This window comes from Varanus komodoensis, unplaced genomic scaffold (assembly GCF_004798865.1).
Source record: "Varanus komodoensis strain SLA01 unplaced genomic scaffold, ASM479886v1 scaffold25, whole genome shotgun sequence".
NCBI lineage: Eukaryota > Metazoa > Chordata > Lepidosauria > Squamata > Varanidae > Varanus > Varanus komodoensis.
Window position 1 is genome coordinate 5779381 of NW_025335661.1, and position 22073 is coordinate 5801453.

The 22073-nt window shown below is 39.7% G+C and overlaps 1 protein-coding gene across 1 annotated transcript in view; it reads right to left on the reverse strand.

The window, feature by feature from the left end:
- EPHA4 (EPH receptor A4) overlaps positions 1 to 22073 on the reverse strand; it is a 178848-nt gene that overhangs the window by 85473 nt on the left and 71302 nt on the right. Inside the window, exon 4 of the mRNA XM_044432888.1 lies at positions 18708 to 18863. Within this exon, the coding sequence (XP_044288823.1) occupies positions 18708 to 18863 (156 nt within the window). The remainder of the gene's footprint in view (positions 1 to 18707; positions 18864 to 22073) is intronic.

Below are 22073 nucleotides of genomic sequence, written 5' to 3' on the forward strand. Positions count from 1 at the left end.
GGTAATATGGTTCAATTAATATCTGATAATCAGGAGACAAGAGAAAGGTAGAACCTAGTTGCAAATACTGGACTATCCTTATTCCACTTGTCAGGAGCTAAAGGCTTGGCTTTGGCAAGATAGCACCTCAGGACCAGCAGGAGATAACTTCCCTGGTTTCTTAGCTCTTCCACAGCAACTCCCGAGAAATAAGGACTTGCTGAATGGAGTAGACTGCTGCAACAGAGGGCTGAGAGAGGATTAAAAACATGAAAACAAGTGGCCTGATCTATAGTTTGATTAAAAGTTAAAATCCTGGTGCCATTAGGCATTAAATGGGCCCTTTGATTGTCATCCTTTATGAGTCATATCCTGTGAGGTAATATTTCTAACTTCAGCAATAGTAAAAGATGTTGATTGCACTCAGACTCCTTGCTGGCATCTCTATGCAATTTTCCAGAATAAGCCCTTGTAAGGGGGAAAATGTGAACTGAGGCATGATAGTAAGGATGATCTAACAGGAGGACTAGCCAACATACTTTGTATAGTCCAACAGGGAACTGTTATGAGGAATCAGATTTACATCAGTGCCATGACACTGACTGGATGATAAATCAGCAGTTGAATCTTCCATAGGGCCTAGAAACTATTCCATTTACTGCACTTGGGAGTAGATCAACAGATAACAATTCCTTTAACGGCCAGACCTTCTATAAGATACACATCAATTCTGTAAAATGTTATGGTGGTAAAACTAAAGTTTCCCTGCTATCTGACATTACGTATTTCATCCAACAAAAGAATAAGAAGAAAAGGAAATTGAAAATAAAAGATACAGGGTTAAAGGAACTTTTGTGCAATCTTTGGACAAGTTGTTGGGCTTTTAAAAGCCATGCATCAAATAAAACAACCTCGTAAGAGACTGAATTCACCATAGAATTAGAATTAGGCCAGATTGGACTGAAAATGAAGACTATAGTGAAGATCTTGGACAAAATGTGTACATCTTCAATTCTTTTCTGTTCCTCTGACAGGCTCTATGTTATGGAAGCAGCAGTTTTCACTTCTTACTGATGATGAACACTGTTCAAAAGAAAATAGGCTAGATCTACTAGTGGCATAAGCAGAAGGCTGTTCTATTTCCCAGCACCTTCTCCCAGTGCAGCCTCCAGTGAAAAGCCTCTCCAGAAGATCAGGCTGCCATTCTGAACAACATGAGTTGATTTTCAGTGGGAGAGGGTTCCAATCCAATAATCTAAGCCAAATGTAACTAACATTTTACAATCTCTCTTGCAGCCAGTTGCTGTTTAAACATTTCGAATTTTGAAAGGAAATTAAGTGGCACCAAAATTAGATGTTTTACATGAACTCATCATTAAAACAAGTATGCCTTTCAAAAAATAACTTTTCTTAAGGCTTTAATCAAGAAAAGTTCAAACTCAATTCCAGGAGACCCACTGGCAAATTCAAGAGGGTGTCAGTCCAAAATGTATTCCACTTTCTTATGTCCTCCTTGTGCTATAATTCTTGACCCTGTCTTGGGCTTCCCTGAACAATGGGTTCTCTTTCTACAGGAAGGTCCATCTCCATTAGAGAATCTTGCACTTTGCTTTGCATAGCTTCATTTATCACAGTGAACCTCAGGGCTGTCAATAATGTTTTAGGGTTGAGAGCTGTGCAGTCCTTCAGATGAGCATTTTCACTGTTAATCTCTCCACTAAAAGACAGGTTATTACACAGAGCAAACTGTGTGGATACGCAAGTTTGACTCTGGGAAGGAAAGAAAAAAAATCAGACCATTCCCTGAGAGCTGCCTCTAATATGGCAGCCTCTAATTACTTTCCTCCACTCCCCCTTGATTGGGGTGAGCTCCCTCACTGCTTCAGGCTAGTTTACATAAACTTTGCCACTGAAGGTGACCCCTCTTAGCAGCATCGCCATTCTCAAACATTTATCATTAAGGCCTATGTTGCTTTTACAATGGACAGGGTTTGGCCATCTCAGGAGAGCAACTACTTGAAATATCAATCATTTGCTACTTTCCTTGCTTTTGGAGGGAGCACGAACTTCCAATATTGGGTAAGAAAGTGGGGGAAGCATCCTCGATGCTTGTGTTGCTCAGCAACCTAAAACTGGATCCATGCATTTCCGTCAGTTTAAGGCATATGCAGAATTGGCTTTGGCACTTTAAACCACGATTCCACCCCTGCCACCACCCTCGAGTCATTGTTACGGTTGCTCAGTGAGAAGATACTTTGATTTTATGGAGGTTTTTACTTGAACAAATCCTTGAAATGAGGTCTATTCAGTAGCAGTGATAGTAATCTTAAAATGTTTCTGGCTACCTTAAAAACAAACATGTTTGTTGGGGCATGGGATATGGGAAGATTAAAGCATACTGTATCACAGGAGTGGTTAAGAGTAGGTAGAACTCTCCAGGCTATACAAAGAGGCTGCCTATGTATTCTCAAAAAATTTTGGGTTAATATTTATTTATTTATTTATTTATTTATTAAAACATTTTTATGCCGCCCCATTCGCCGAAGCCTCGGGGCGGCTTACAACAAAAAATTAAAATAACATTTTAAAATATATACAATAAAATACAAATATATAATATAAAACATACACTATAAAACAAGCCGCCGTGGCCAAATAAAATTCAATAATATTAACATTTAAAATACTGCTTAAATAAAAAGGTCTTCGCCTGGCGCCGAAAAACAAATAACGACGGCGCCAGGCGGACCTCTCTGGGGAGCGCATTCCATAACTTAGGCGCCACCGCTGAGAAAGCCCTCCTCCGAGTAACCACCCTCCTAACTTCTTCCATGGAGGGCTCCCGGAGAAGGGCCTCTTCCGCCGATCTCAGGGGGCGGCTGGGCATATAAGGATGTAAGCGCTCCTTCAGGTAACCAGGACCCAAGCCGTTTAGGGCTTTATAGGTCATTACCAACACCTTGAATTGGGCCCGGACTTCAATAGGAAGCCAGTGAAGCTGACGGAGAACTGGAGTCATGTGAACATAACGTCCAGTCCCCGTCAGCAGCCTGGCAGCTCTATTTTGGACCAATTGAAGTATCCGGACCGTCTTCAAGGGTAGCCCCACGTAGAGCGCGTTACAGAAGTCCAGACGGGAAGTCACCAACGCATGTGTCACTGTCGCAAGGCAGTCATTCTCCAGATAGGGGCGCAGCTGATGAATTAGCCGAAGCTGGAGGAAAGCGCTCCTCGCCACTGCTGTTACCTGAGCTTCCAGTGAAAGCTCTGGGTCGAGGAGCACTCCCAAGCTGCGGACCTTGTCCCTAAGAGGGAGTGCAACCCCATTCAGGACAAGGTTCAATTCACCCTCTCCGAAGCCCGATCCGCCAACCAACAGGACCTCCGTCTTGTCTGGATTGAGCTTCAGTTTGTTAGTCTTTGGTGCTCTGGCATTTCTCCTAGCAAATAATCCTTACTATCAACCTGTCGGAAGACCTATAGGCTACTGAATTCAAAGTGAGATTTGGAATTTATAAGCAAATACAATTAACTGTCCAGGACAAGTGCCTTTAGCAATACAATTACCATATGCCCAAAAGTATTTAAAGCCATCCTTTCTTTCCTTAAATTAAAAGCAGTTGGTATATTAGCAAAGTGTTATACGAGTATTTTTAAATTACTTCATTGAGTCTTCCTTAAAGGATCGAAACAGTATGTGAATGAGGATACCCACAGGGTTTTTTTATTCTATCAAGATAGATAGGTAGATAGATAAGTGAGAAGGAAGAATGCTACTGAGGGGGCTAAAAGGGTTGTAAGAAAGAAGACTTCAGACTAAAAATGTTTGGAGATGATACAAAGCAATGCCTCCAAACTAGAGCCATGCACAGAAAACCAGAAGATTAAGTTTTCCCAAGTTAAAAGACAACGCTGTTAGAAAAGCTTAGCTAGCTTAATTATAAAGAGGAAAGGCGGAGTAAATGGGCCACCCTAGATGGCAAAAGAAGAAGGGGATGGCAGAGGATGAGGTGGCTAGACGGAGACACTGAAGCAGTCGGTGTGAGCTTGAACTCCAGGGGATGGTGGAGGACAGGAAGACCTGGAGGAATGTTGTCCATGGGGTTGCGATGGGTTGGACACAACTTTGCAACTAACAACAACAACAAAAGAACAAAAGGGGGGGAAACGAACAAACAAAATGGTGGCATGCTCAGACATATGTATGAAAAATGAGCTCACTCTGTGAGTGGCAATCCTTAAGTAACCAAACTTTCATCATCTGAGGAAAAATGGAATATATCAAAAAAGCCTAGGGGATTCCTAACATTTGCAGAAGTGCAAGTCAGCTGGTGGGAGAAGGATGGCTCACTGATGACTGAGCAAGCTCACTGGGACCAGAATTTGAACTGATGCTAGACATTGGTCCTGGACTCAGAGAAGACATACAAAACAGAGTGGCAGGAAATCTAAAGAGAAGCCTTCTACACTACACACTTACTCTTTTGTTGCAGGCTGCTCCTCTGATTCAGGAGTGCCAGCCTCAGACAAAAAGCTAAATAGAAGATACATCCAGGGAAAATCAGATCCTGTACAGACTTCCAAGCAAATCATTGCCGCCGTTGTGTTTTGTTTTCTAACAGCAGGTTAATTTTAAAAAATTCTCTGAGTAATGATTATATAATCTCTTTTAGAATTAGTGTAGGCTAAATAAGAATCTCAAAGGAAAAATGTGAAATAATTTATACACATTTTCCTGCCATAGAATATCTATATTATACAAAAGTCAAACAGATGACATGCTGAAACTGTCTGGACAAAAGGGGAAAACTGGACTCAGTACAGTAAATAAAAAAAAACAAAACCTTCTGTGCGAGAATTCATGACTGCTCTGGAAAAGCATTCAGCAGAAAGCATTCTATATTTTAACCTAAGAGTTCAAAGTGCTCACACAAATTAGGTAGCACATTTGTACAGTTTCACTCACATTTGGGGAAAATACATAGTTGCATACATCTTTGTGAGGTTTTAAGTAGACGATGTAATGAATGAATGGCATATTTTGAAATGCAACATTTACAAGATTAAAACATTCAGACATTTTCCTAGCCCTTGACCTTGGAAACATGGTAAGGAGAGTCTTATTTTCAGCTGCATTCAAATTTGTATAACACACTCAAACAGCACTGATGGAATCCATGTTGAATATTCACTGTAGATTGCTCATCATTTCATTATGCTTCATTATGTTGATAACTGTCACAAAGCATTAGAAGCTGGGGTTTTGAGTAATAGGACTGAAATGGTAATCTAAAAACAATATACTTTCTAGAGGAAGTACAGCAGTGGGCTCGATTCAATTAGAAAAAGGCAAATGCAAAGACAATCTAAGAGATGCTTCTTCCAGATTATAGTAAACCAGTTTTTCATTTCATAATAACATAATGTGAAAATGCGTTTTTTCAAGGAATTGCTATTGTGTACTTGCTGTTTCTGCTGCTGCTGTTGTTACTGTGACTGCTGCTGTTTATAAACTGTTTATAAGTAAACCCTGTTAACTTAAGTTCTTCTTCTATAAAGTATCTTGAAGGGAGATATTTTCAAAAGATATATTAAGGCCATGTCAAAAGGTCAATCATTGCTCTTTGTTTGGAGAGCCCAAGAGACCAACTTATTCAGTCTCATTTAGAGAGGATAGATTTGCATCAGGATTTCAGGCTGGGCAGACAACACTAATTATCTAACCCAATCAAAATAATTAATAATCCTGATAAAATAGTGTCTTTAAATTGTGCTAACGTAATGGAAACTACTTGTGATCTCTCTCTCCCCCTCTAACACACACACACACAGAGTTTTTTTAGGCAACATAAAACATTTTGATTTGCTCAAATATCTTGATTGGATTTTAACACTGTTGTATGGTTTTAGCTGGTTGATGAGTTGTCTTTATCCCTCTTACTTTTGGATTGATTTTTACTGTATTTTATTACTGATCCATTTGCTCTTCTTTGTATACTACTCTGTATGAAGGGTGTTAAGAGAATTTTGTAAAAAATAATGTGCACATGAATGAAAATACTGTTTCTAAAATTGATGCAAATGTATTCCTGTTCTTATTGGCAAGGATGGGAAATATATACAAGGGAGAATCCCCAAGATAATTGAATATTTCTAAAAGACACAAAGCAGAAGTCTTTTCAAGTCTGTATATAATGTGCTTCAATGTTGTATTTTATTCATTTACAAATTTTTTTTGCCTTGCTCTTTTTCCATGGTGCTCAATGTACCTGATCCTAAATGCCATTTTATTCTGACAACTCTCTGAGGGTGATTAGGCTAGAATACTAACTGGCCAAATAGGCTCCCCCTTTTTATCTGTCTCTATCTATATATAATTTCAGTCATTCATTTGCTGAAATAACTGCATTGCTCTGACAGGAAAATTTCTCTATAACTTGCATGCATGTTTATTATAAGTCATTCATGTCATCTCCATATCTTAGCATACAGCTGACACAGTCGCTATGCTTTAAAACTGCAAGTATGCATTTCAGAATATATGGTGAAGGCAGACAGCTACCGAGCGTATCTGGGCTGCCAAGAAAAGAACTGGGTTTGACACAGAAGCTCTTCTTTTCAGGGATGATACTTGATGATATGTAAGTCTGCTTTGCATGTTGTACAGGTCACAGTTTGTTAAATTTTGGGTTGTAGGGAATAAAGTGAGAGCAATCAAGCAAGTTAGTCCTTTTTGCACCAATGTTCCTATGGCAGTTGTTTGGAGCCAAGCAACCAAGAGATTTCCTTCAAAGGTCAAACACAGCACTGTAGGGTATTGGGAAACAAACTACTCTGGTTTTTAACCCCAGAACAAATTGTGGCTTTCACATCTGAGTTGGTCCTCCACAAGTAGCTCACAGTTCCAGGTTCAGGTATTGCAATAAACAGTCCAGAGACAGAGAATCCCCCTGTTATTTAGTTCCGTGGAAATGGCCTGGAGGCCAAGAGCCAACACAAGGTTGTTTGCTTTCACTTTCATGACTACCCAAGGTGTAAACACACCCACTCAGTACATTAGCATGTTATGCTAAGCCACACTGTGAACAAGCCATATCAGGCTGATTGTTTATTAAAGCTATTATCCCATGTAAATTACTTCTTCTTTTTTTAAACCATCAGGGAACAGCAGAAAATGCAGCAGAAAAAGTCTCCACCAATGTCACAAAAAAGAGGGCAGGAATTAATACCTCCACTTTCTGGAGTAGCTGGAGAGCTGGAGAAGCGTTGAAAGCTATAGGACACCAGGATGGGACAGAACAATGGTTAAAGCCAAAGGATCATATTGCCAAGGGGCAGATATTGTCTGCCTGCCTTTGGGTGCACTTATTCCCTCAGGTCTCCTTCCCACCCTCATTTTCTTCTTTATCAGATAAAAAAGAAAATTGACCAGGAAAGACTACATAGAAACAAAGAAATAGAGCAAGGCAGAAGGGGTCTCCCGGGCCATGTAGTCTGACCCCAGGCTCCAGCCAGCTCTGCTCATGACATGCCTGCCATGGGCATGTCTAGTCTGTCCTTGAACACCCTCACCTCCTGTGGAAGTCTATTCTATACCCTTGGGATACTAACTGTCAGGAAGTAGCTCCTGGCATCTAAATTGAACCTTGGTTACACTTCAGACTGCCAAAGGAACAAACTTGGGAAAGACCAATATTTCTGAATCCACTAAAAAATCAATCAAATAAAAAGCTCTAGAGAATGAATCACAGTACTTCCAATGTGCTGTTTCACTGCCAATGTAAGTTAAGTCACTGGCAAGATAACAGAAAGTGATCAGTGGAAGCTTTTGCTGCTTTGGCTAAATAACTTTCTAGCTATTCTTGGCAACCTACTATAAAATTGTCCTGCTGGGTTCAGATGCCAGAACAAGCCATTGTAGGTATGAACAACCCTAAAACAAACCATGGGTTCTCAGGGTGTCTTGTTCATGAAGAATAAGCCAACCTGCAGGAAAAGTGCTGGCTTTGTGTGAAATGACAACTCACCATGACGGATCATTCATAGTGGCTTGTTTGTGAGGCAAATCTGTGGAGAAGTCTGAAGCCATGGATCAGGAGGAAAGCATCATCCCACAATCCGCATGCAGGCCAAGTAAGAAGCTTTGCCAGCATCTCACTGATAACTATTGACCCATGGAATGTTAGTAAGTTTCACTTATTTCTGGACCCTGTGCATTGATGGACAGAGGGCTTCCAAATAAACACGCACACACTTAGCAAACTGATAGCACAGCGTTGTCCTGTATCCTTACTAAGAACACTGCCTACCCACCCTCCTCCAGCCAACATGATACAGGCTTCAGTGTAAATAGCACCCCCTTCTTCTTTCACCATTAATCTTGAAAAGCAGATAATGCCCAAATTCCATGATCCATGAGGATCTCCAGCACACCCCTCACTAGGAATACCCTGCACATTTTACCAGACTTCAGCTGTACCCACTCTCTCACTCACTGGCCAGCCATTGTAAAATAATCAGACTCAGCAGTCGCTTTTGCTCACTGTACATGCAAATATCTGAAGCACCACTATCTGGCAATTACTTAAATTGAGCCATAAATGTAAAATCTTAGCAACTAGTTTAAAAAGAATACTATGTTTGATCAGACTGCTTGCATCAGATTTATTAAAAAAACCCAACAAAACTAACTCCACCATATTTTTTTAAAGCAAGGTTCTGACGATGGGGATTTTAGCAATTTATAGGCTGTGTTCAGTGCATTTTCTAAGTAATGCATACAAATTAACCATGCAGTTTTAACAGTTTGTCCTGGGGACTGTGTAAGAAGAGTGGAGGAAGGAAGCTTTCTGGTTTTCTTCTCTCCAGTGTGAAATTCAGGCAAAATAGAAAGTGGCCTGGAGAGTTAAGATGTAGAACTAAAGCAAGTAGCTATTAAAGGAACTGCTTATCCAAAAACAACCATGTACAGAAGTGGAGACTTGTGGATGTCCAATAATTAAAATAAATAATTAGCTCCTGTTACTCCCCATAAAATGAAGGAGAGAGAGTAATTTTCTGTCCAGTCCAGGTGTTTTTCTCTAAATTATCCAATATTACTTTTTTTTCACCTGGCCTAATAGTAAACGGAAACCTGATTTTACAAGCCAATGGAGCAGAGTGCATGTTTTTGCTAGAAGAATGGGTCTCAGATTCTATGTTTTATTTCTTCATTAGGAGGCCGTCACACTGAGTGATTGCTAAATGCAAGGCTGAATGAGACTACTGGGGTTAAAGAGAGTATAATGAACAAAGAAGGTGCTTGATTATTATAGCTGTCAGCACAAGGGAATTGGGTTTATCACCTGGTTTAACCAACTGGTAAGAAAGACTGAGATAAGTGTGAAAGACCCTCTCTTGTTTGTGTTCTTCTCCATCTCCCTTGTCAAAAAGTTAGGCAAACCAAGAAACTCCCACTGACACAGCTATTCAAATTGAGTCCCCTCCACACACACACACTTATCCCTCAACCCTTGATATGTTATCTGAAATACCACCTTCCAGAAATTCTTCCACTGACATTTTTTTTTCTTTTTATAGAAATTAATTCTAATATAAAGCTTAATTCTGCTCTGTGATGTTCAGTATACTCCCAAGGTTAGGCAAGCTAATCTTCACAGATATTTTGGACTCCCAGTTTCAGAATCCTTGACCATTGGCCATGCTGGCTGAGACTAAAGCGAGTTTTAATTTAAGACAACTGAAGGGCACACTTGATATACTCTCTGGTAACATTACCCTATGTCTACTGCAAATTGTCCAGTTTCAGAAATCTTAAAGGAATGGAAGCCACTCTTTCAGTGTGTGGGCTTCACCACCTATACTATAAGTGTGAGACAGAACTGGAATTTTCAGTATATTGTGAGTTAAAATATCCTTCCTTAGATACTCTTTTTGTTTTTGTTTTACTCTAATAGGAATGATGATAATAAAGATGTACTTGTTTTCCGTTGGGTTGCTTAAAACATTGTTATGATGTAGTAATCATGAACTGACATCAGATTCACTTGATTGGCTCATTATAGCCTGATTAATTGTTATATTAATTGCTATTAATTGTTATATTAATTGCTATTCATGTATTGCCTTATGGAATTTTATTATACTTTTATATATTGAGATAATGTGTGCATATTTTTGCTTCTTCTTTGATGTAAACTGCCTTTGGTATATTATATGGAAAATCAATATATAAATAAAATTGCCATGGACATTGTATGTCCATGACACAGAAGTCAGCCAAGTTTGCCAAAAAAACCCTCTTTGTTTCAGTCATATGAAAATGTTGGGAAACAGATACTATTCTGAATGTGAATAGTTTATTTAAATTGTACACATATGACCATGTTCTACTCTCTTATATCCATTAATATATTCAAAGAGAACATCATACACAGAGAGACATCCTACCAGAATATTTCTTCCCATTCAGACAGCATACCAAAATAATAGGCTGAGTGTACACCACACTGCTGGAAAGCAAGGAAACAGAAGTTACTAGAATTGTGGCAAAGAAAAAGACCTGGACAACATGTGCCAGAGAGTTTTTTCAAACAGCTTATACTCCTAGCCAAGAATCTTTTATAGTAAATCAGTCCCATTGATTGCACAATACTTCAAAGCAAGTTCACACTTAATAGGAAGCTACTAGTTAGCGTATTTCATTCCAACTCGCCCAGGATGGTCCACTACAAGTCCAATGCTGACAGGCAGGAGGTTTCCAAGGTTTCCAACAGTTGTAATTTGATCGTATTTGTTATATGTCAAGGACTAAATATAGGACCATCCACATGTACAGCCTATCCACTCAGCCTTTATTATTACCATTCATAGTTCCAACCAAGATGTTCTTCATTAATGTAATTATGTGTCTCATAAAATCAGAATACAGAGATTGGTCAGAGGGAAAAACCCCCCAGAAATTTCAGCCTGGTTCCAAGATCAATGTTACTCCTAGATTTAATCACACAGAAACGTTCAATCCATGGATTGCAACCAGACATCCAGAATCAATGCTACTCTTTGTCCAGCCATGTCCTGCTCTCTCCTTTTGTTGATGTTCTTCCAACTCATCTGTTTTGTCTTATCTGCTGAATCTACTAAAAAATCTGACCAGGCCTTTATTTCTATGGATTCAGAATCAAAATATTCAGCAAGTTATTAGTTTCCTAAATTATCTCCATGGAACATATTCATTATGTGTTAAGAGATATTGCTTTAGGGGTTTGTATACTTATTTTTTAAAATAGGATCTAATTTGGTTCAACTGTTGCTTTCATAAGATCCCATATATGGCAACACCATTATTCACTAATGCTTCCTTCATCCTAGTTATCCTTTTCCATCTTCCAATCCTTCATATTCCTCCAGTTTCTAACCACATTTTAGTGGATTTAGAGCTTACTGTGGCAAGTCAATTAAATGCAGACTAGTTCCTGGCACATTTAGCTATTACATTCTTCAGAGTTTGGACATTTTGGTCACTGTGAATTGGTAATTAGGTAGTCCTGGACTTAAACAGAAAAACAGTAATGTTTATTGATAGGAATCTCAATCCAGCCTTTTGAATATAATACCAATTCATCCCCACCACAGACACTAGTGGGAGGAAGAGAAACCATCTGGAGCACATTTAGTAGTTCAAATCCAGAGGATGAAGATCAAGCTGCATTTTATTGAAACTGTATCTAGTGGTATATACCCTGCTGTAGTTCTGACCTGGAATGGGATTTGTTTGTCAAACAACTGGAGAAAACTGGCTGCTTAGTCTTGAACTACACAGATTCCAACACAGGTGGCATTATTTGCATAGGCAACTCATGTGGATCCATGCTTATAAAAGCACAAAACTCCCAGTCAATTTTACCTACATGAAGATCTAGGATTAGTGAGTTGGTCTCTTTGAGTAGCTTCAGAATCGTGATGTTTCCAGCACAAGAACTAAAAAGTGTTGACCAACAAAACCTATACATAGAAACTTGGACCTACATATTGCTTAAATGTCAGTCTATACCCAGCATACATAGATGGGCAACTTCATAACTCAGGATTTCAAGTAATCATAACCTTACTTATCAACCTTAATCAACCTGACTTATTAGAAAAGCTCCAGAGAAGGGCAACAAAAATGATCCATGGTTTGGAAACACTGCCCTGTGAGGAGAGACTGAGAGAACTGGGAATGTTCTTGAGAATAGAAGACTGAGTGGGGACATGATATCCCTCAAAGGCTGCCACAAAGAGGAAGGTTGAGAATTCTTCTTGCTGATACCAGAGTGTAGGACATGGAATAATGAGTTCAAGTTGTGACAACCCGGATTCAGGCTGGACATCAGGAAAAGCTATCTCACTGTCAGAGCAATACAACAGTGGAACCAGCTGCCTAGAGAGGTGGTGGGCTCTCCCATGCTAGAAACATTCGAAAAGAAACTGGACAGTCATTTGAGTGGGATGGTGTAACTAGGTGACCTGCAACAGCAGGGGCTTGGACCTGATGGCCTTCATGGTCCCTTCCAGCTCTACTGTTCTATGATATTCCAGAACTGGATTGGCTAGAAAATCAAGTTAACATTTTAGATATAAAAATAAGAAACATCAACAGAACCATTCTGAAAGAGGAGCTTCTTACACTTATTTCAAGTCTTTGTGAGGATGAAATTAGCCAACAGGCTGTGCTATCCTGTGGGACTGTGGGATTTTTGGGGTGTTATTGTTTGACCCATTTGCAGGGTAACATATTGCCTTCTCCTGGTTTATAGCCTAAAGATGAAGCTAGCTGAAGCTGAAGTGTAGCTTTGTGGGTCTCCATTACTGACCTTTTGGTAGTCTGCAGAATAAAAAAAGTGTTCCTTCCTTCAAGATCCTCTTTGTTTCACAATGGAGGTAGCGTCTTAAAGCAAGCCAGAAGGGGAACTAGGATTCTTTGCATTAAAAGATTAAGAACTTTGCTGTCAGCAACTACAAGAAGTCAAAACAGACCTAGAAGCAAATTGAAGGTATGGTCTCTAATGTCTGGCAATCCATAGCTGAAAATCCAAGAAAGCAAATTTTCAGGAAGAGAAAAAAAGCCACACAAACAGCACCTGGAACTAGAAAGCTGTTGGGAAAAGATATTGCCCTAAATTGTGACCTGACCCCTTTGTATCTCAGCAATGTGCTAAATTAGTTAGCACAATAGCATTCACAATACATTTTGTTCTCTTCTTGTCTTGCTTCTGTTGGTCATTAGGTAAGAAGCAGGAACAAGATTATCAGCAACATAAGTGCATAACCCACCGAAGAAAATATGTGCGATCCGTGTACACATGTCCTATGTAGATAGAAACTGTCACATCCAATAAGGGCATGGTAATGACTGAGCACTTGACTAGTCAAAAAGGATTTGATCAATTGACCACCCAGATATTGTCAAACAATGATTCACTACATTAAAAGCATGTGAAAGCAACCAAGAAGATACTTTAAAGAAAGAACTGTTTTTCACAATTTTACTAATTAGAAATGAAATATGTTAACTGGTATGATGAATCTATGAAAATTCTTCTAAAATGTATTGAATTATTATAACTTTAAAGGATGCTAGATAAAGTTTCTCCCCATTTGAATGATTCACTGAATAAATTTCCTCTTTAACTTTTAACCCGGAGGACAGCGTCAGACTTCAAGTGCAAGTTTGAAAGAAAGACATTGTATCAGAAATAAAGCAAAGTAGCATTGTTATTTATTTATGAAAGCAACTCAAACCATTTTTCCCTAAACATAGTCCTGTTGTGTCCATGGCAGGGAACAGTCATCATCAGCTCCTGCAGCACATAAGATGGAGTCATGGGAGGGGGCCTTTGCTGGGAGATAGTTATAGTTATACTGTAATGCAACAGTTCCCAACCTTTTCTATGTTCTGTACCCCTAGAAAATGTTTGATTTATGATTACATCCCCTGCAGAAGTAATATCACATTTGAAAATGAAATCAAATTTCTAATTTTTGAACTATAAAAATTGATCCACATACAGTACAATGGGTGAACAACTTGAACTGAAAAAAAAGATAAGCTTTTAACTCAGTGCATGAGAATCAATATAAACTGAGCAATTAGAAAAAACAGCAAAATCCATCCCAATTGTGAACATAACATTCAGTGACATCCTTGTCCCTGCTTCTCATTCATGATACTGTCCAAAGGTGGAACTTTCTTGCTGATTGTGATCCGCAAGTCTGTCTGTGGATTCAGGCGATTCCTAGATTTTGTCTTGATTGACAAAAGAACTGAATCCAAATGCAAACAAAATAATAAGAAATAATTTTATTATAGACATATTTTTCAGTGAAAAGCTGTTGTGATTCACAATTTTGGTGAACTGCAACATGGCCTTCCTCTTTGTCACACCTCCTGAATGCCATCTCACACGCCTGGGGATAGAGGTACCCCAGGTTAGGATCATCCGCTGTAATAGGTGGCCAGCAGAAGCTTGCAGACTCATTCCTGACTGCTGCTCTCGGACAGAAATGATCCAAATGGATTGATTGATTGATTGACTGATTTTAAGATAAGCTGCCACATGCACAGTGGCAATCTTGCTTTCAAGAACAAAAGCTGGTCAACTGCCAGTATCTGATTCAACAGTGGACAGGTGCATTGGTCCTGCTCTGCTCTTCAGCTAACATATGAAAATGCCTTTTCCCCAGCATGAAGTCATCTTAACCAGCTTCTGGAGATACAGACAGGAAGCTTTGCTTACTGGGGTCGAGAAGCTAGTTTGTTATTTATTTATTTATTTATTTATTTAGGAGACTTCTATGCCGCCCCATTTGCCGAGGCCTCGGGGCGGCTCACAATAATAAATAAACACAATATAAAAACAATATAATTTGAGTTGACCTGGCCAATAAATAAATAAATAAATAAAACTAACAATTAAAATAACGTTTAAATAAAAAGCCCACCAATATCAGTGCAAGTCAAAATGCTGATCCAGTAACTCAAGAAGCCTTTGCAGATGTTCATTAGTAGGAGCGACCACAGACCATCTTCTCTTTGGCATGGTTCTATGGCTACATGAAAGACACAACAACTGCTGCACAATGTTGCTTCCCCAGAATCACCAAAACAGGCCCACAAAGCTGGGAAATCACATATTAGAGGCAGAAAATACAAGCAAGAAATCCTATTTCCTTTCCTTCACTACAGCAAAAAAATATAAGGGGCTAGCAGGAGATTTGGCTTGGGATATGAGGCAGGTAGATAGTGACACAGAGGAGAAAACAATTAGCTTGGGTTGCTTTGTGATGAACAGTACAAATGCTTCTAGATTTGACCTCTGAGCTTATTCAGATAATGCTCAGAACTGTCACTAGAAATTACTACAGCATTTTCACTCTAGTAACACTTTGGTCTCCTTTGAGCATTGCATTGTTAACACAGTGAAGTTTCTTGTCCCTTCCTCCCCAGATGTTCACAGAGAGGTAGTATTGAATTGATTAATCTGGCTGCATTATAAAAGCATCTTTCTGATTTTCGTACTTGTTAATTGTCAAAAAGTTCCAGACAGCAACCACAAGTGCATGGAGTCAGCAACAATGGAACTGCAGGAATCATTTCCCTGGTGATAGGAGCTTGTTTAAGAGTATCTTCTCTGGCCTTTTCTTGCTATAAGCTTTCTTGTGGAATTTAGGTGTGATACTTTCAAGCACAAGAAACTCCCAGTTGTGCATCTTCAGGGCCAAACCAAATGCTCTGGGAAGCCTGCATAATTTAGCTATGCATTATAGGTTTTCTTATGCTGGTATCTAAATAGTCATGATTAGTGATGGAGGATGTTCACTACTGCTACTGAATCACAAAATCCCACACAGAACCCTGCAGGAGTGTGTTTTTAAAAATGGGGTAATTTCAGAAGAAACAAATGGGGAGCAAGGGTTTAACCACCCTCCCACCAGATCACTGCAATCCTGATGCTCACATTCTTACACCATTGTAAAAAACAATCATGAATAATTATCAGAACACCCTGTTTGGTCCTCAGGGTGTTTCCAACAAGACTTATATGTGCCATTGCCCTGCCTCTCAATCTCAATATTATACAGGTGGTACAGATCACATTGTCTTCCTGTCATAGCCTTTCCATGCTTCCTTACTGGTTCCTGAGGTGTCCCACTGAAGAAAATCCATTAAGGAAAGGCAGAATATCTGCACAACATTTTCTCCCTGTTAGCACTGAGGTCCTTCTGTTGAGAAGCAGAAGGACCACGCTTAGTCCTTGGGATTTTAAAAATTTATGTAAATCCATTTCCAGGTCATCTTCAGGGGCCTTTCTCTGAGAGCCCCTTCCAAAGAAAGTAAGGCAGCTGGCTATCAGGAAGAGGGCCTTTTTAGTTGTGGCACCTCAGTTGTAGAATGATCTCCCCAAAGAGGGAGATGACTACTTTGCATTCCTTATGGCATCGGGTGAAGACCTTTTCATTATCCCAGCATTCTAAGTTTAACTTTTTTACTTCGTTTTTTTAATAATGTATTTTACTCTCTACCACTGGTATGCCTCAATACTGATTTAAATTCATTTATTTATTTGTTTATCATTATTATTATAAATTTGTTAACTGCCCAGATAGCTTTGACTATTGGGCAGTATAAAACTGAAATAAATAAATAACATTCATATACATACTTTCTTTTGCTTATAGTCATAAACAAAATCCACAACATTTCAGTGAAAAAAAGTCCTATGTTAAATATCCATGGAAAACTTTGCATATCATCCAGAGATGTGGTTAGATATGTTAACCAGTTCTTACCACCAGGAATATTATGCGAATGTACTCCTTTCTTCTTTTTCCTAGATGTTCAACCCACCTGACAACCGGGTACATTTCACTTGCTTTTCTTTGTAATGAATGTAACCTAAACTCTCAGTTTTCACAAACATAAATAGACATGAAAACATAGAAACAGAACGAGTCAGAAGGGGCCTCCCAGGACATCTAGTCCAGCCAGCTCCACTCACAATATGCCAACCATGTGCATGTCTAGCCTATCCTTGGACACTCTCACTGATGGGGCCTCAACCACCTCCCGTGGAAACCCATTCCATACCCTCAGGGTCCTAACTGTCAGGAAGTAGTTCCTGGCATCTAAATTGAATCTTGGTTTCCTGAGCTTTGCTCCAAAGCAGCACATCCTGCCCTCCTCTGAGGGGAGAACAAGTCTCTACCCACCTCTGTGTGACACACCTTCACATACCTGTATGTTGCCAACAGATCCCCTTGGAGTCTCCTCTTCTCCAGGCTGAAAAGACCTAGTTCCCTCAGTCTTGCCTCATATGGCTTCCCCTGCAAACCGCCCACAACCTTGTGGCCCTGTGCTACACTGACTCTAACCTGGATGTATCCTTCCTGTAACGAGGAGCCCAAAACTGAACACAATACTCCATTCTGACAAGCAAATCATTTTTCACCCAAAGGTTACATTTCAAAGCACCCACATCATCCTGTGGCAACTGATCTTGAAAATGACCCAGAAAGTTTTGAGAGGGCGCCTGTCACCTGTTGGGAATGAGGGTGGCAGTTGTTCTTGGTGAGGGTCATGTCAATCTGTATTCCAAGAAAGAAGATGAAGGGAAGCAGGCAGAGGGAAGATGGGGTTCAAGACTGAGATGATAGCAACACTGCTTGTCTCAAGACCATTCACCCAAAGTGCTCAGATGGCTCTGAGAACAGCCAAAATGGACAGGTGTCAGGTGGGTGCATGGGAGAAGACTGTTCAGACAAATCTGGCATATTTCGTGACCATATAAGGCAGCGTCGGGAAAGGAGGGAATGCCAACTAGAGGTTAGGCATATAGAAAGGAGGCAAGTTCATATCCAAATGGGCCCTTCAGAAGAGACTGCACCCAGACATACTCAAAAGGAGGGTTTCTGGGAGCAGTTGTTCAGTTTTGGTTCAACAAACCACTCTGTGCATGCATAGAGATACATTCTGGGAGGGTTGCATTTGTTGAGTATTATTTGGTTAATAAAGAGCTTTTTGCAAGGAAAGGGTCTGTTGCCTTGAATGTGCAGAGGGTGTGTGCAAAGGTATGATGTGGGCAATGCCAAAGATAACTCATCATGCCAAATATGTTTAAAGGAAACATGTTAAAATGATTATGTGAATGAGCTCCTGTTTAAACCACTGCAAGTTAACTTTTCTATTAGGCAGACTACATAAAAAGAGATAGGAAATGTATTCTAAGCTGCCAAAAATCTGATTTTACATTACACAGTTTTCTTCACAGCTTTCTTTTTGTCCATTTTCAGATTAACGCTAAGATATGCATGCCTATTATTGTTCCTCACTGTGTGTACAGAGGGCAGCCTTGAGGCACTTCCACAGTACAAATACCAAAGCACACACAAAAAAATTGTGAGGAGCGTGTGGTGGGGAGGGAGGGGCTTGAGCCTCCGATTTCTGCCATTGACCTACATACTGTCACTTTAATTGCAAACTTCATCTTCCGTTGTGTACCAAGAGAGAGAACCTGGTATTGACATGTTGTGTTGACTTGTTTAAAAGGGAATTGTTACTGAATGTTCCTGTCACCAACAAGACACTTTTCAAAGCAGGATGTACATCTCTGGGGAGTGTTTCACGTATAAATTATTGACGCAGCAGAGACGAAGAAAAGGAAATTAAATAAATAAACAAACAAACTTACGCGTGCAGGGCATGGAGGCAGCATCGTTTTCCGCTCGGAAAAAGCCTGGGTCGCAGGTGCAAGAGGTAGAACCTTCCCAGATGGAGAAACTGTGAGGTGGGCACTTAGCACAGGCAACATCTGTCGAAAGGGCCTTGTAGTATCCAATCTTGCAAGCTTAGAGGAAAAGCGGGAGAAGAGGAGTGTTATTGATGAGGGGCTTAATAATAGACTGCTACCTCATTTATTCAGTATCTAGACATGGGGGCATTTTCAAAAGGGAGCAAATGATGTCCACTTAGCCCCGGGAGAGAAATTAACCAGCCAACAAGCACTTGATTGCTAGCTCTTCAACTAAGGAAGGCAATTTTTAATTCCAGTGAGAAGCCCTTTAACATGCAGGCCTGGAGAGCTTACAAGAGGACCTATAAGCATGCTTGTGCAGCGACTTGCTTGGAAAATCTGCCTCATTTTGTCCTCTGCATGGGTTTACTATGCAAACCCCACTTCCTTGCTTGACACCTGCAGACAGCCACACATTGCAGTAAGTAGGGTGTAGATGTTTTAATTCCATGACCACTTCAGGAAGGCAGCTGAAGGTATGACACTGCCAGTCTTTGAGGAGCAGAATATGAGCCCACTGTGACTGGCATCCCACCTCCCAGTCTGCTGCTGATAGAAATGGCAAATCTCCCTTCTGGCTGAGCCAATTAATTTTCCACCAGCCCAGAGCTGGATATATCAGTGGCTCTGCTCTTTGACACAAAGTTCTCGTGCACAGTTGGCATTCAGTGACATCAGCTTCATAAATATGAAGCTTCCATGGATGGCTACTTTTACCTCATTTGGATTTTTAAAAGCAATAAAAAACACTCTGATGTATCATTAAGAAAGTCTTTTGAACAGTGGTATGCAAACATGTCGCCTAAGAAATTTTGGCCAGGGCCAAAAAAGATGTCATTCAACGTATCAGACACTGAAAATGGTAAAGGCCATCCAGGCAGCTGCATAAAGAACAAAGAGTAAAAGAAAGGTGGATTATTGCCAATATTTACAGAATGACTCCCTTTTGTGACTCTTAATTTATCACCTAGTTTGTCTTTAGCGTTCCCTTGCAATTTGCCTACAGTAACTAACATCCCTTCACTTCCACTTTTACTTCCACTCACTGCAGTTCCTTTATCTTATTTAAACCCTCCCACTCCCTTTTATGATGCATCTGTAAAAACCATGGATTCTTGCAACACGTTTGTAAAGACACAAGTCACTTCACCCTCATTAACTGAAGCCCCTTATGGAATTCCCTGAATGATCCAAGCTTAACAAAGTGTAGTGCAACATCCATAAAAATTGCCATGAGATCAATCTTGCTCTTGCTTCCTTTGGCTGTCACTGGACCAGAGAATCTTATAAAAACACATAGCTCTTGTGACTATGATTTATGCTTTCAGAGTTTACACACATCACATAATTAGATAGGGTTCAACTTGCAATGTGCTTTCTGGCTACGCTTCAAATAGCCTTGGAGTTTGATTAAAGTTAAAAATCACAACACTGGTGAACAGATACAGTGGGGTCAAGCTCAGCCTCCCCACTTCAAACACAATTGGTCCCTGAACACAAATGCAAACCTATTGGGTACAGTCCATCATTCAGCAAGCTTTATCAAACAAAGGCTGTTTGTATAAAAATAAGATGGGCAGTTAAGAAGCTCCAATTTTCCCTAAGAAAAACTGAGCATGAAAGAGGATAGAATTACAGTATGGTTAATGGATCTGGTGTAGTTAGTAGAAACATTTGAATATTTCCTCTAGTACCATTAAGAACTGTTATTTAAATAACAAAAGTGGAGATTCTGGAAAATAGTCAGGAAAGTTTTAATGATCTTGGAACTCCCATGTATTGATATAGCAATGCTGAAGATACCTGAACCTGGACAGGATTCAGTCTAGGTCATGTTGTCTCAATTCTAGCTGACCTGCAGAATTGTTTCTAGTACAGATATTTTGGCAAAAATAATGTATTGCTGGCTATCAACTAAATATTTCAGATGGAAGTTGCATACACTGAGAACTCTACAAGTTATCCTGAAAATGGTCTCTCACACTGGGATGCTGAACCAAAGTGTTGCTTTTATACTGGAAACTTCTGTTTGCATACTGAAATAATAGCTGGTGATTGGAAGTGCACTCTTTTGACCCTACCCAAGGATAACTTCTGAATTATCCAAGATGTCTATACATCACCCCGGTGATGTAACTACAAAATCATGTTATTTCTGGACTGTCAAGAAATGTTCTTTAAATGATTGGATGCCTTTCAAAATCCTAAAAGCTGGGCATGAATGGGGGCAACAAACATCTTCTACTGTTGTTTTCCAGTAACTAGTTTGAAGTCATTGATATAGCAAAAATTTGGGCAGGTTAATGACAGGAGTCCTTCCATTTTATTGCCATGAGAAGTAAATATCCAGTGACCAGTTTCTCTCACCAAACAAAGCCGTTTTTCATACAGGAACTCCTTCAGTGAGCCAGCAATGACTCTGCAGTAAGCAATGGAAATGGATGCCTGTGGTTTTATTTTTTTAATTTTGAAAATCATTACTTAGTTTGCTGGCTCTAATATACATATAGTTTATTATGATTTTATTGGATTGAATGCTATTTGTTGATTGCTTTATGTTTCACACTGCTTTGGGTTCTTATTAGAAAGTGTCCAAGAAATATTATAAACAAAGAAAGGAATCCAAGGAAACAGAGGCCACAATCTTCACTTAATCAGACATATTCTGGCATTCATTTGTTCAGACAAAAAGCCCATCTATTTTCTGGATTTGAACATGTGGCTTCTGAGGTCTGTCGTTTGACATTTTCTTATAGACAGCTTGATACTCAAATTAAGCTGATATGACAGAAAGTGGTGAAGAATGCTGGAAGAGAGGAAATATGGAGAGGAAACCAGAACTCTACTGCTAACTCCTCAATTTACCCTGGGAACATCTTCATTGGGCTTGTTTGGTGCCTTTTAAGAGGTAGAGGGTTCTCTGAACAGGACAAGAAATGGGGCCATTTTCACAGATGACAATGAAAACTGTTTTTCAGCTTCTGTCCCACAATGTATGTCTCATTCAGATAATGTTACTGTGGGATTAAGAAAATTAAGAGTGGAGCCATTGTTAAACTGAATGTACATCTTAGCTCAAGTCGGTTTTCAATCCACATTATAAACCAATTGAAATGAAAATGCATTTCAGTCTCATCTGTGACCATGCTCTGTGAGTCACTGCAGAGCTGTTCTTTCCAAGAGGTTTTGTAGAAAGGACTTACTGAGCCCAAATTCGTTATTCTCCTGTTTGCTCCCTTTCACACACACACACCTTTTCTTGCA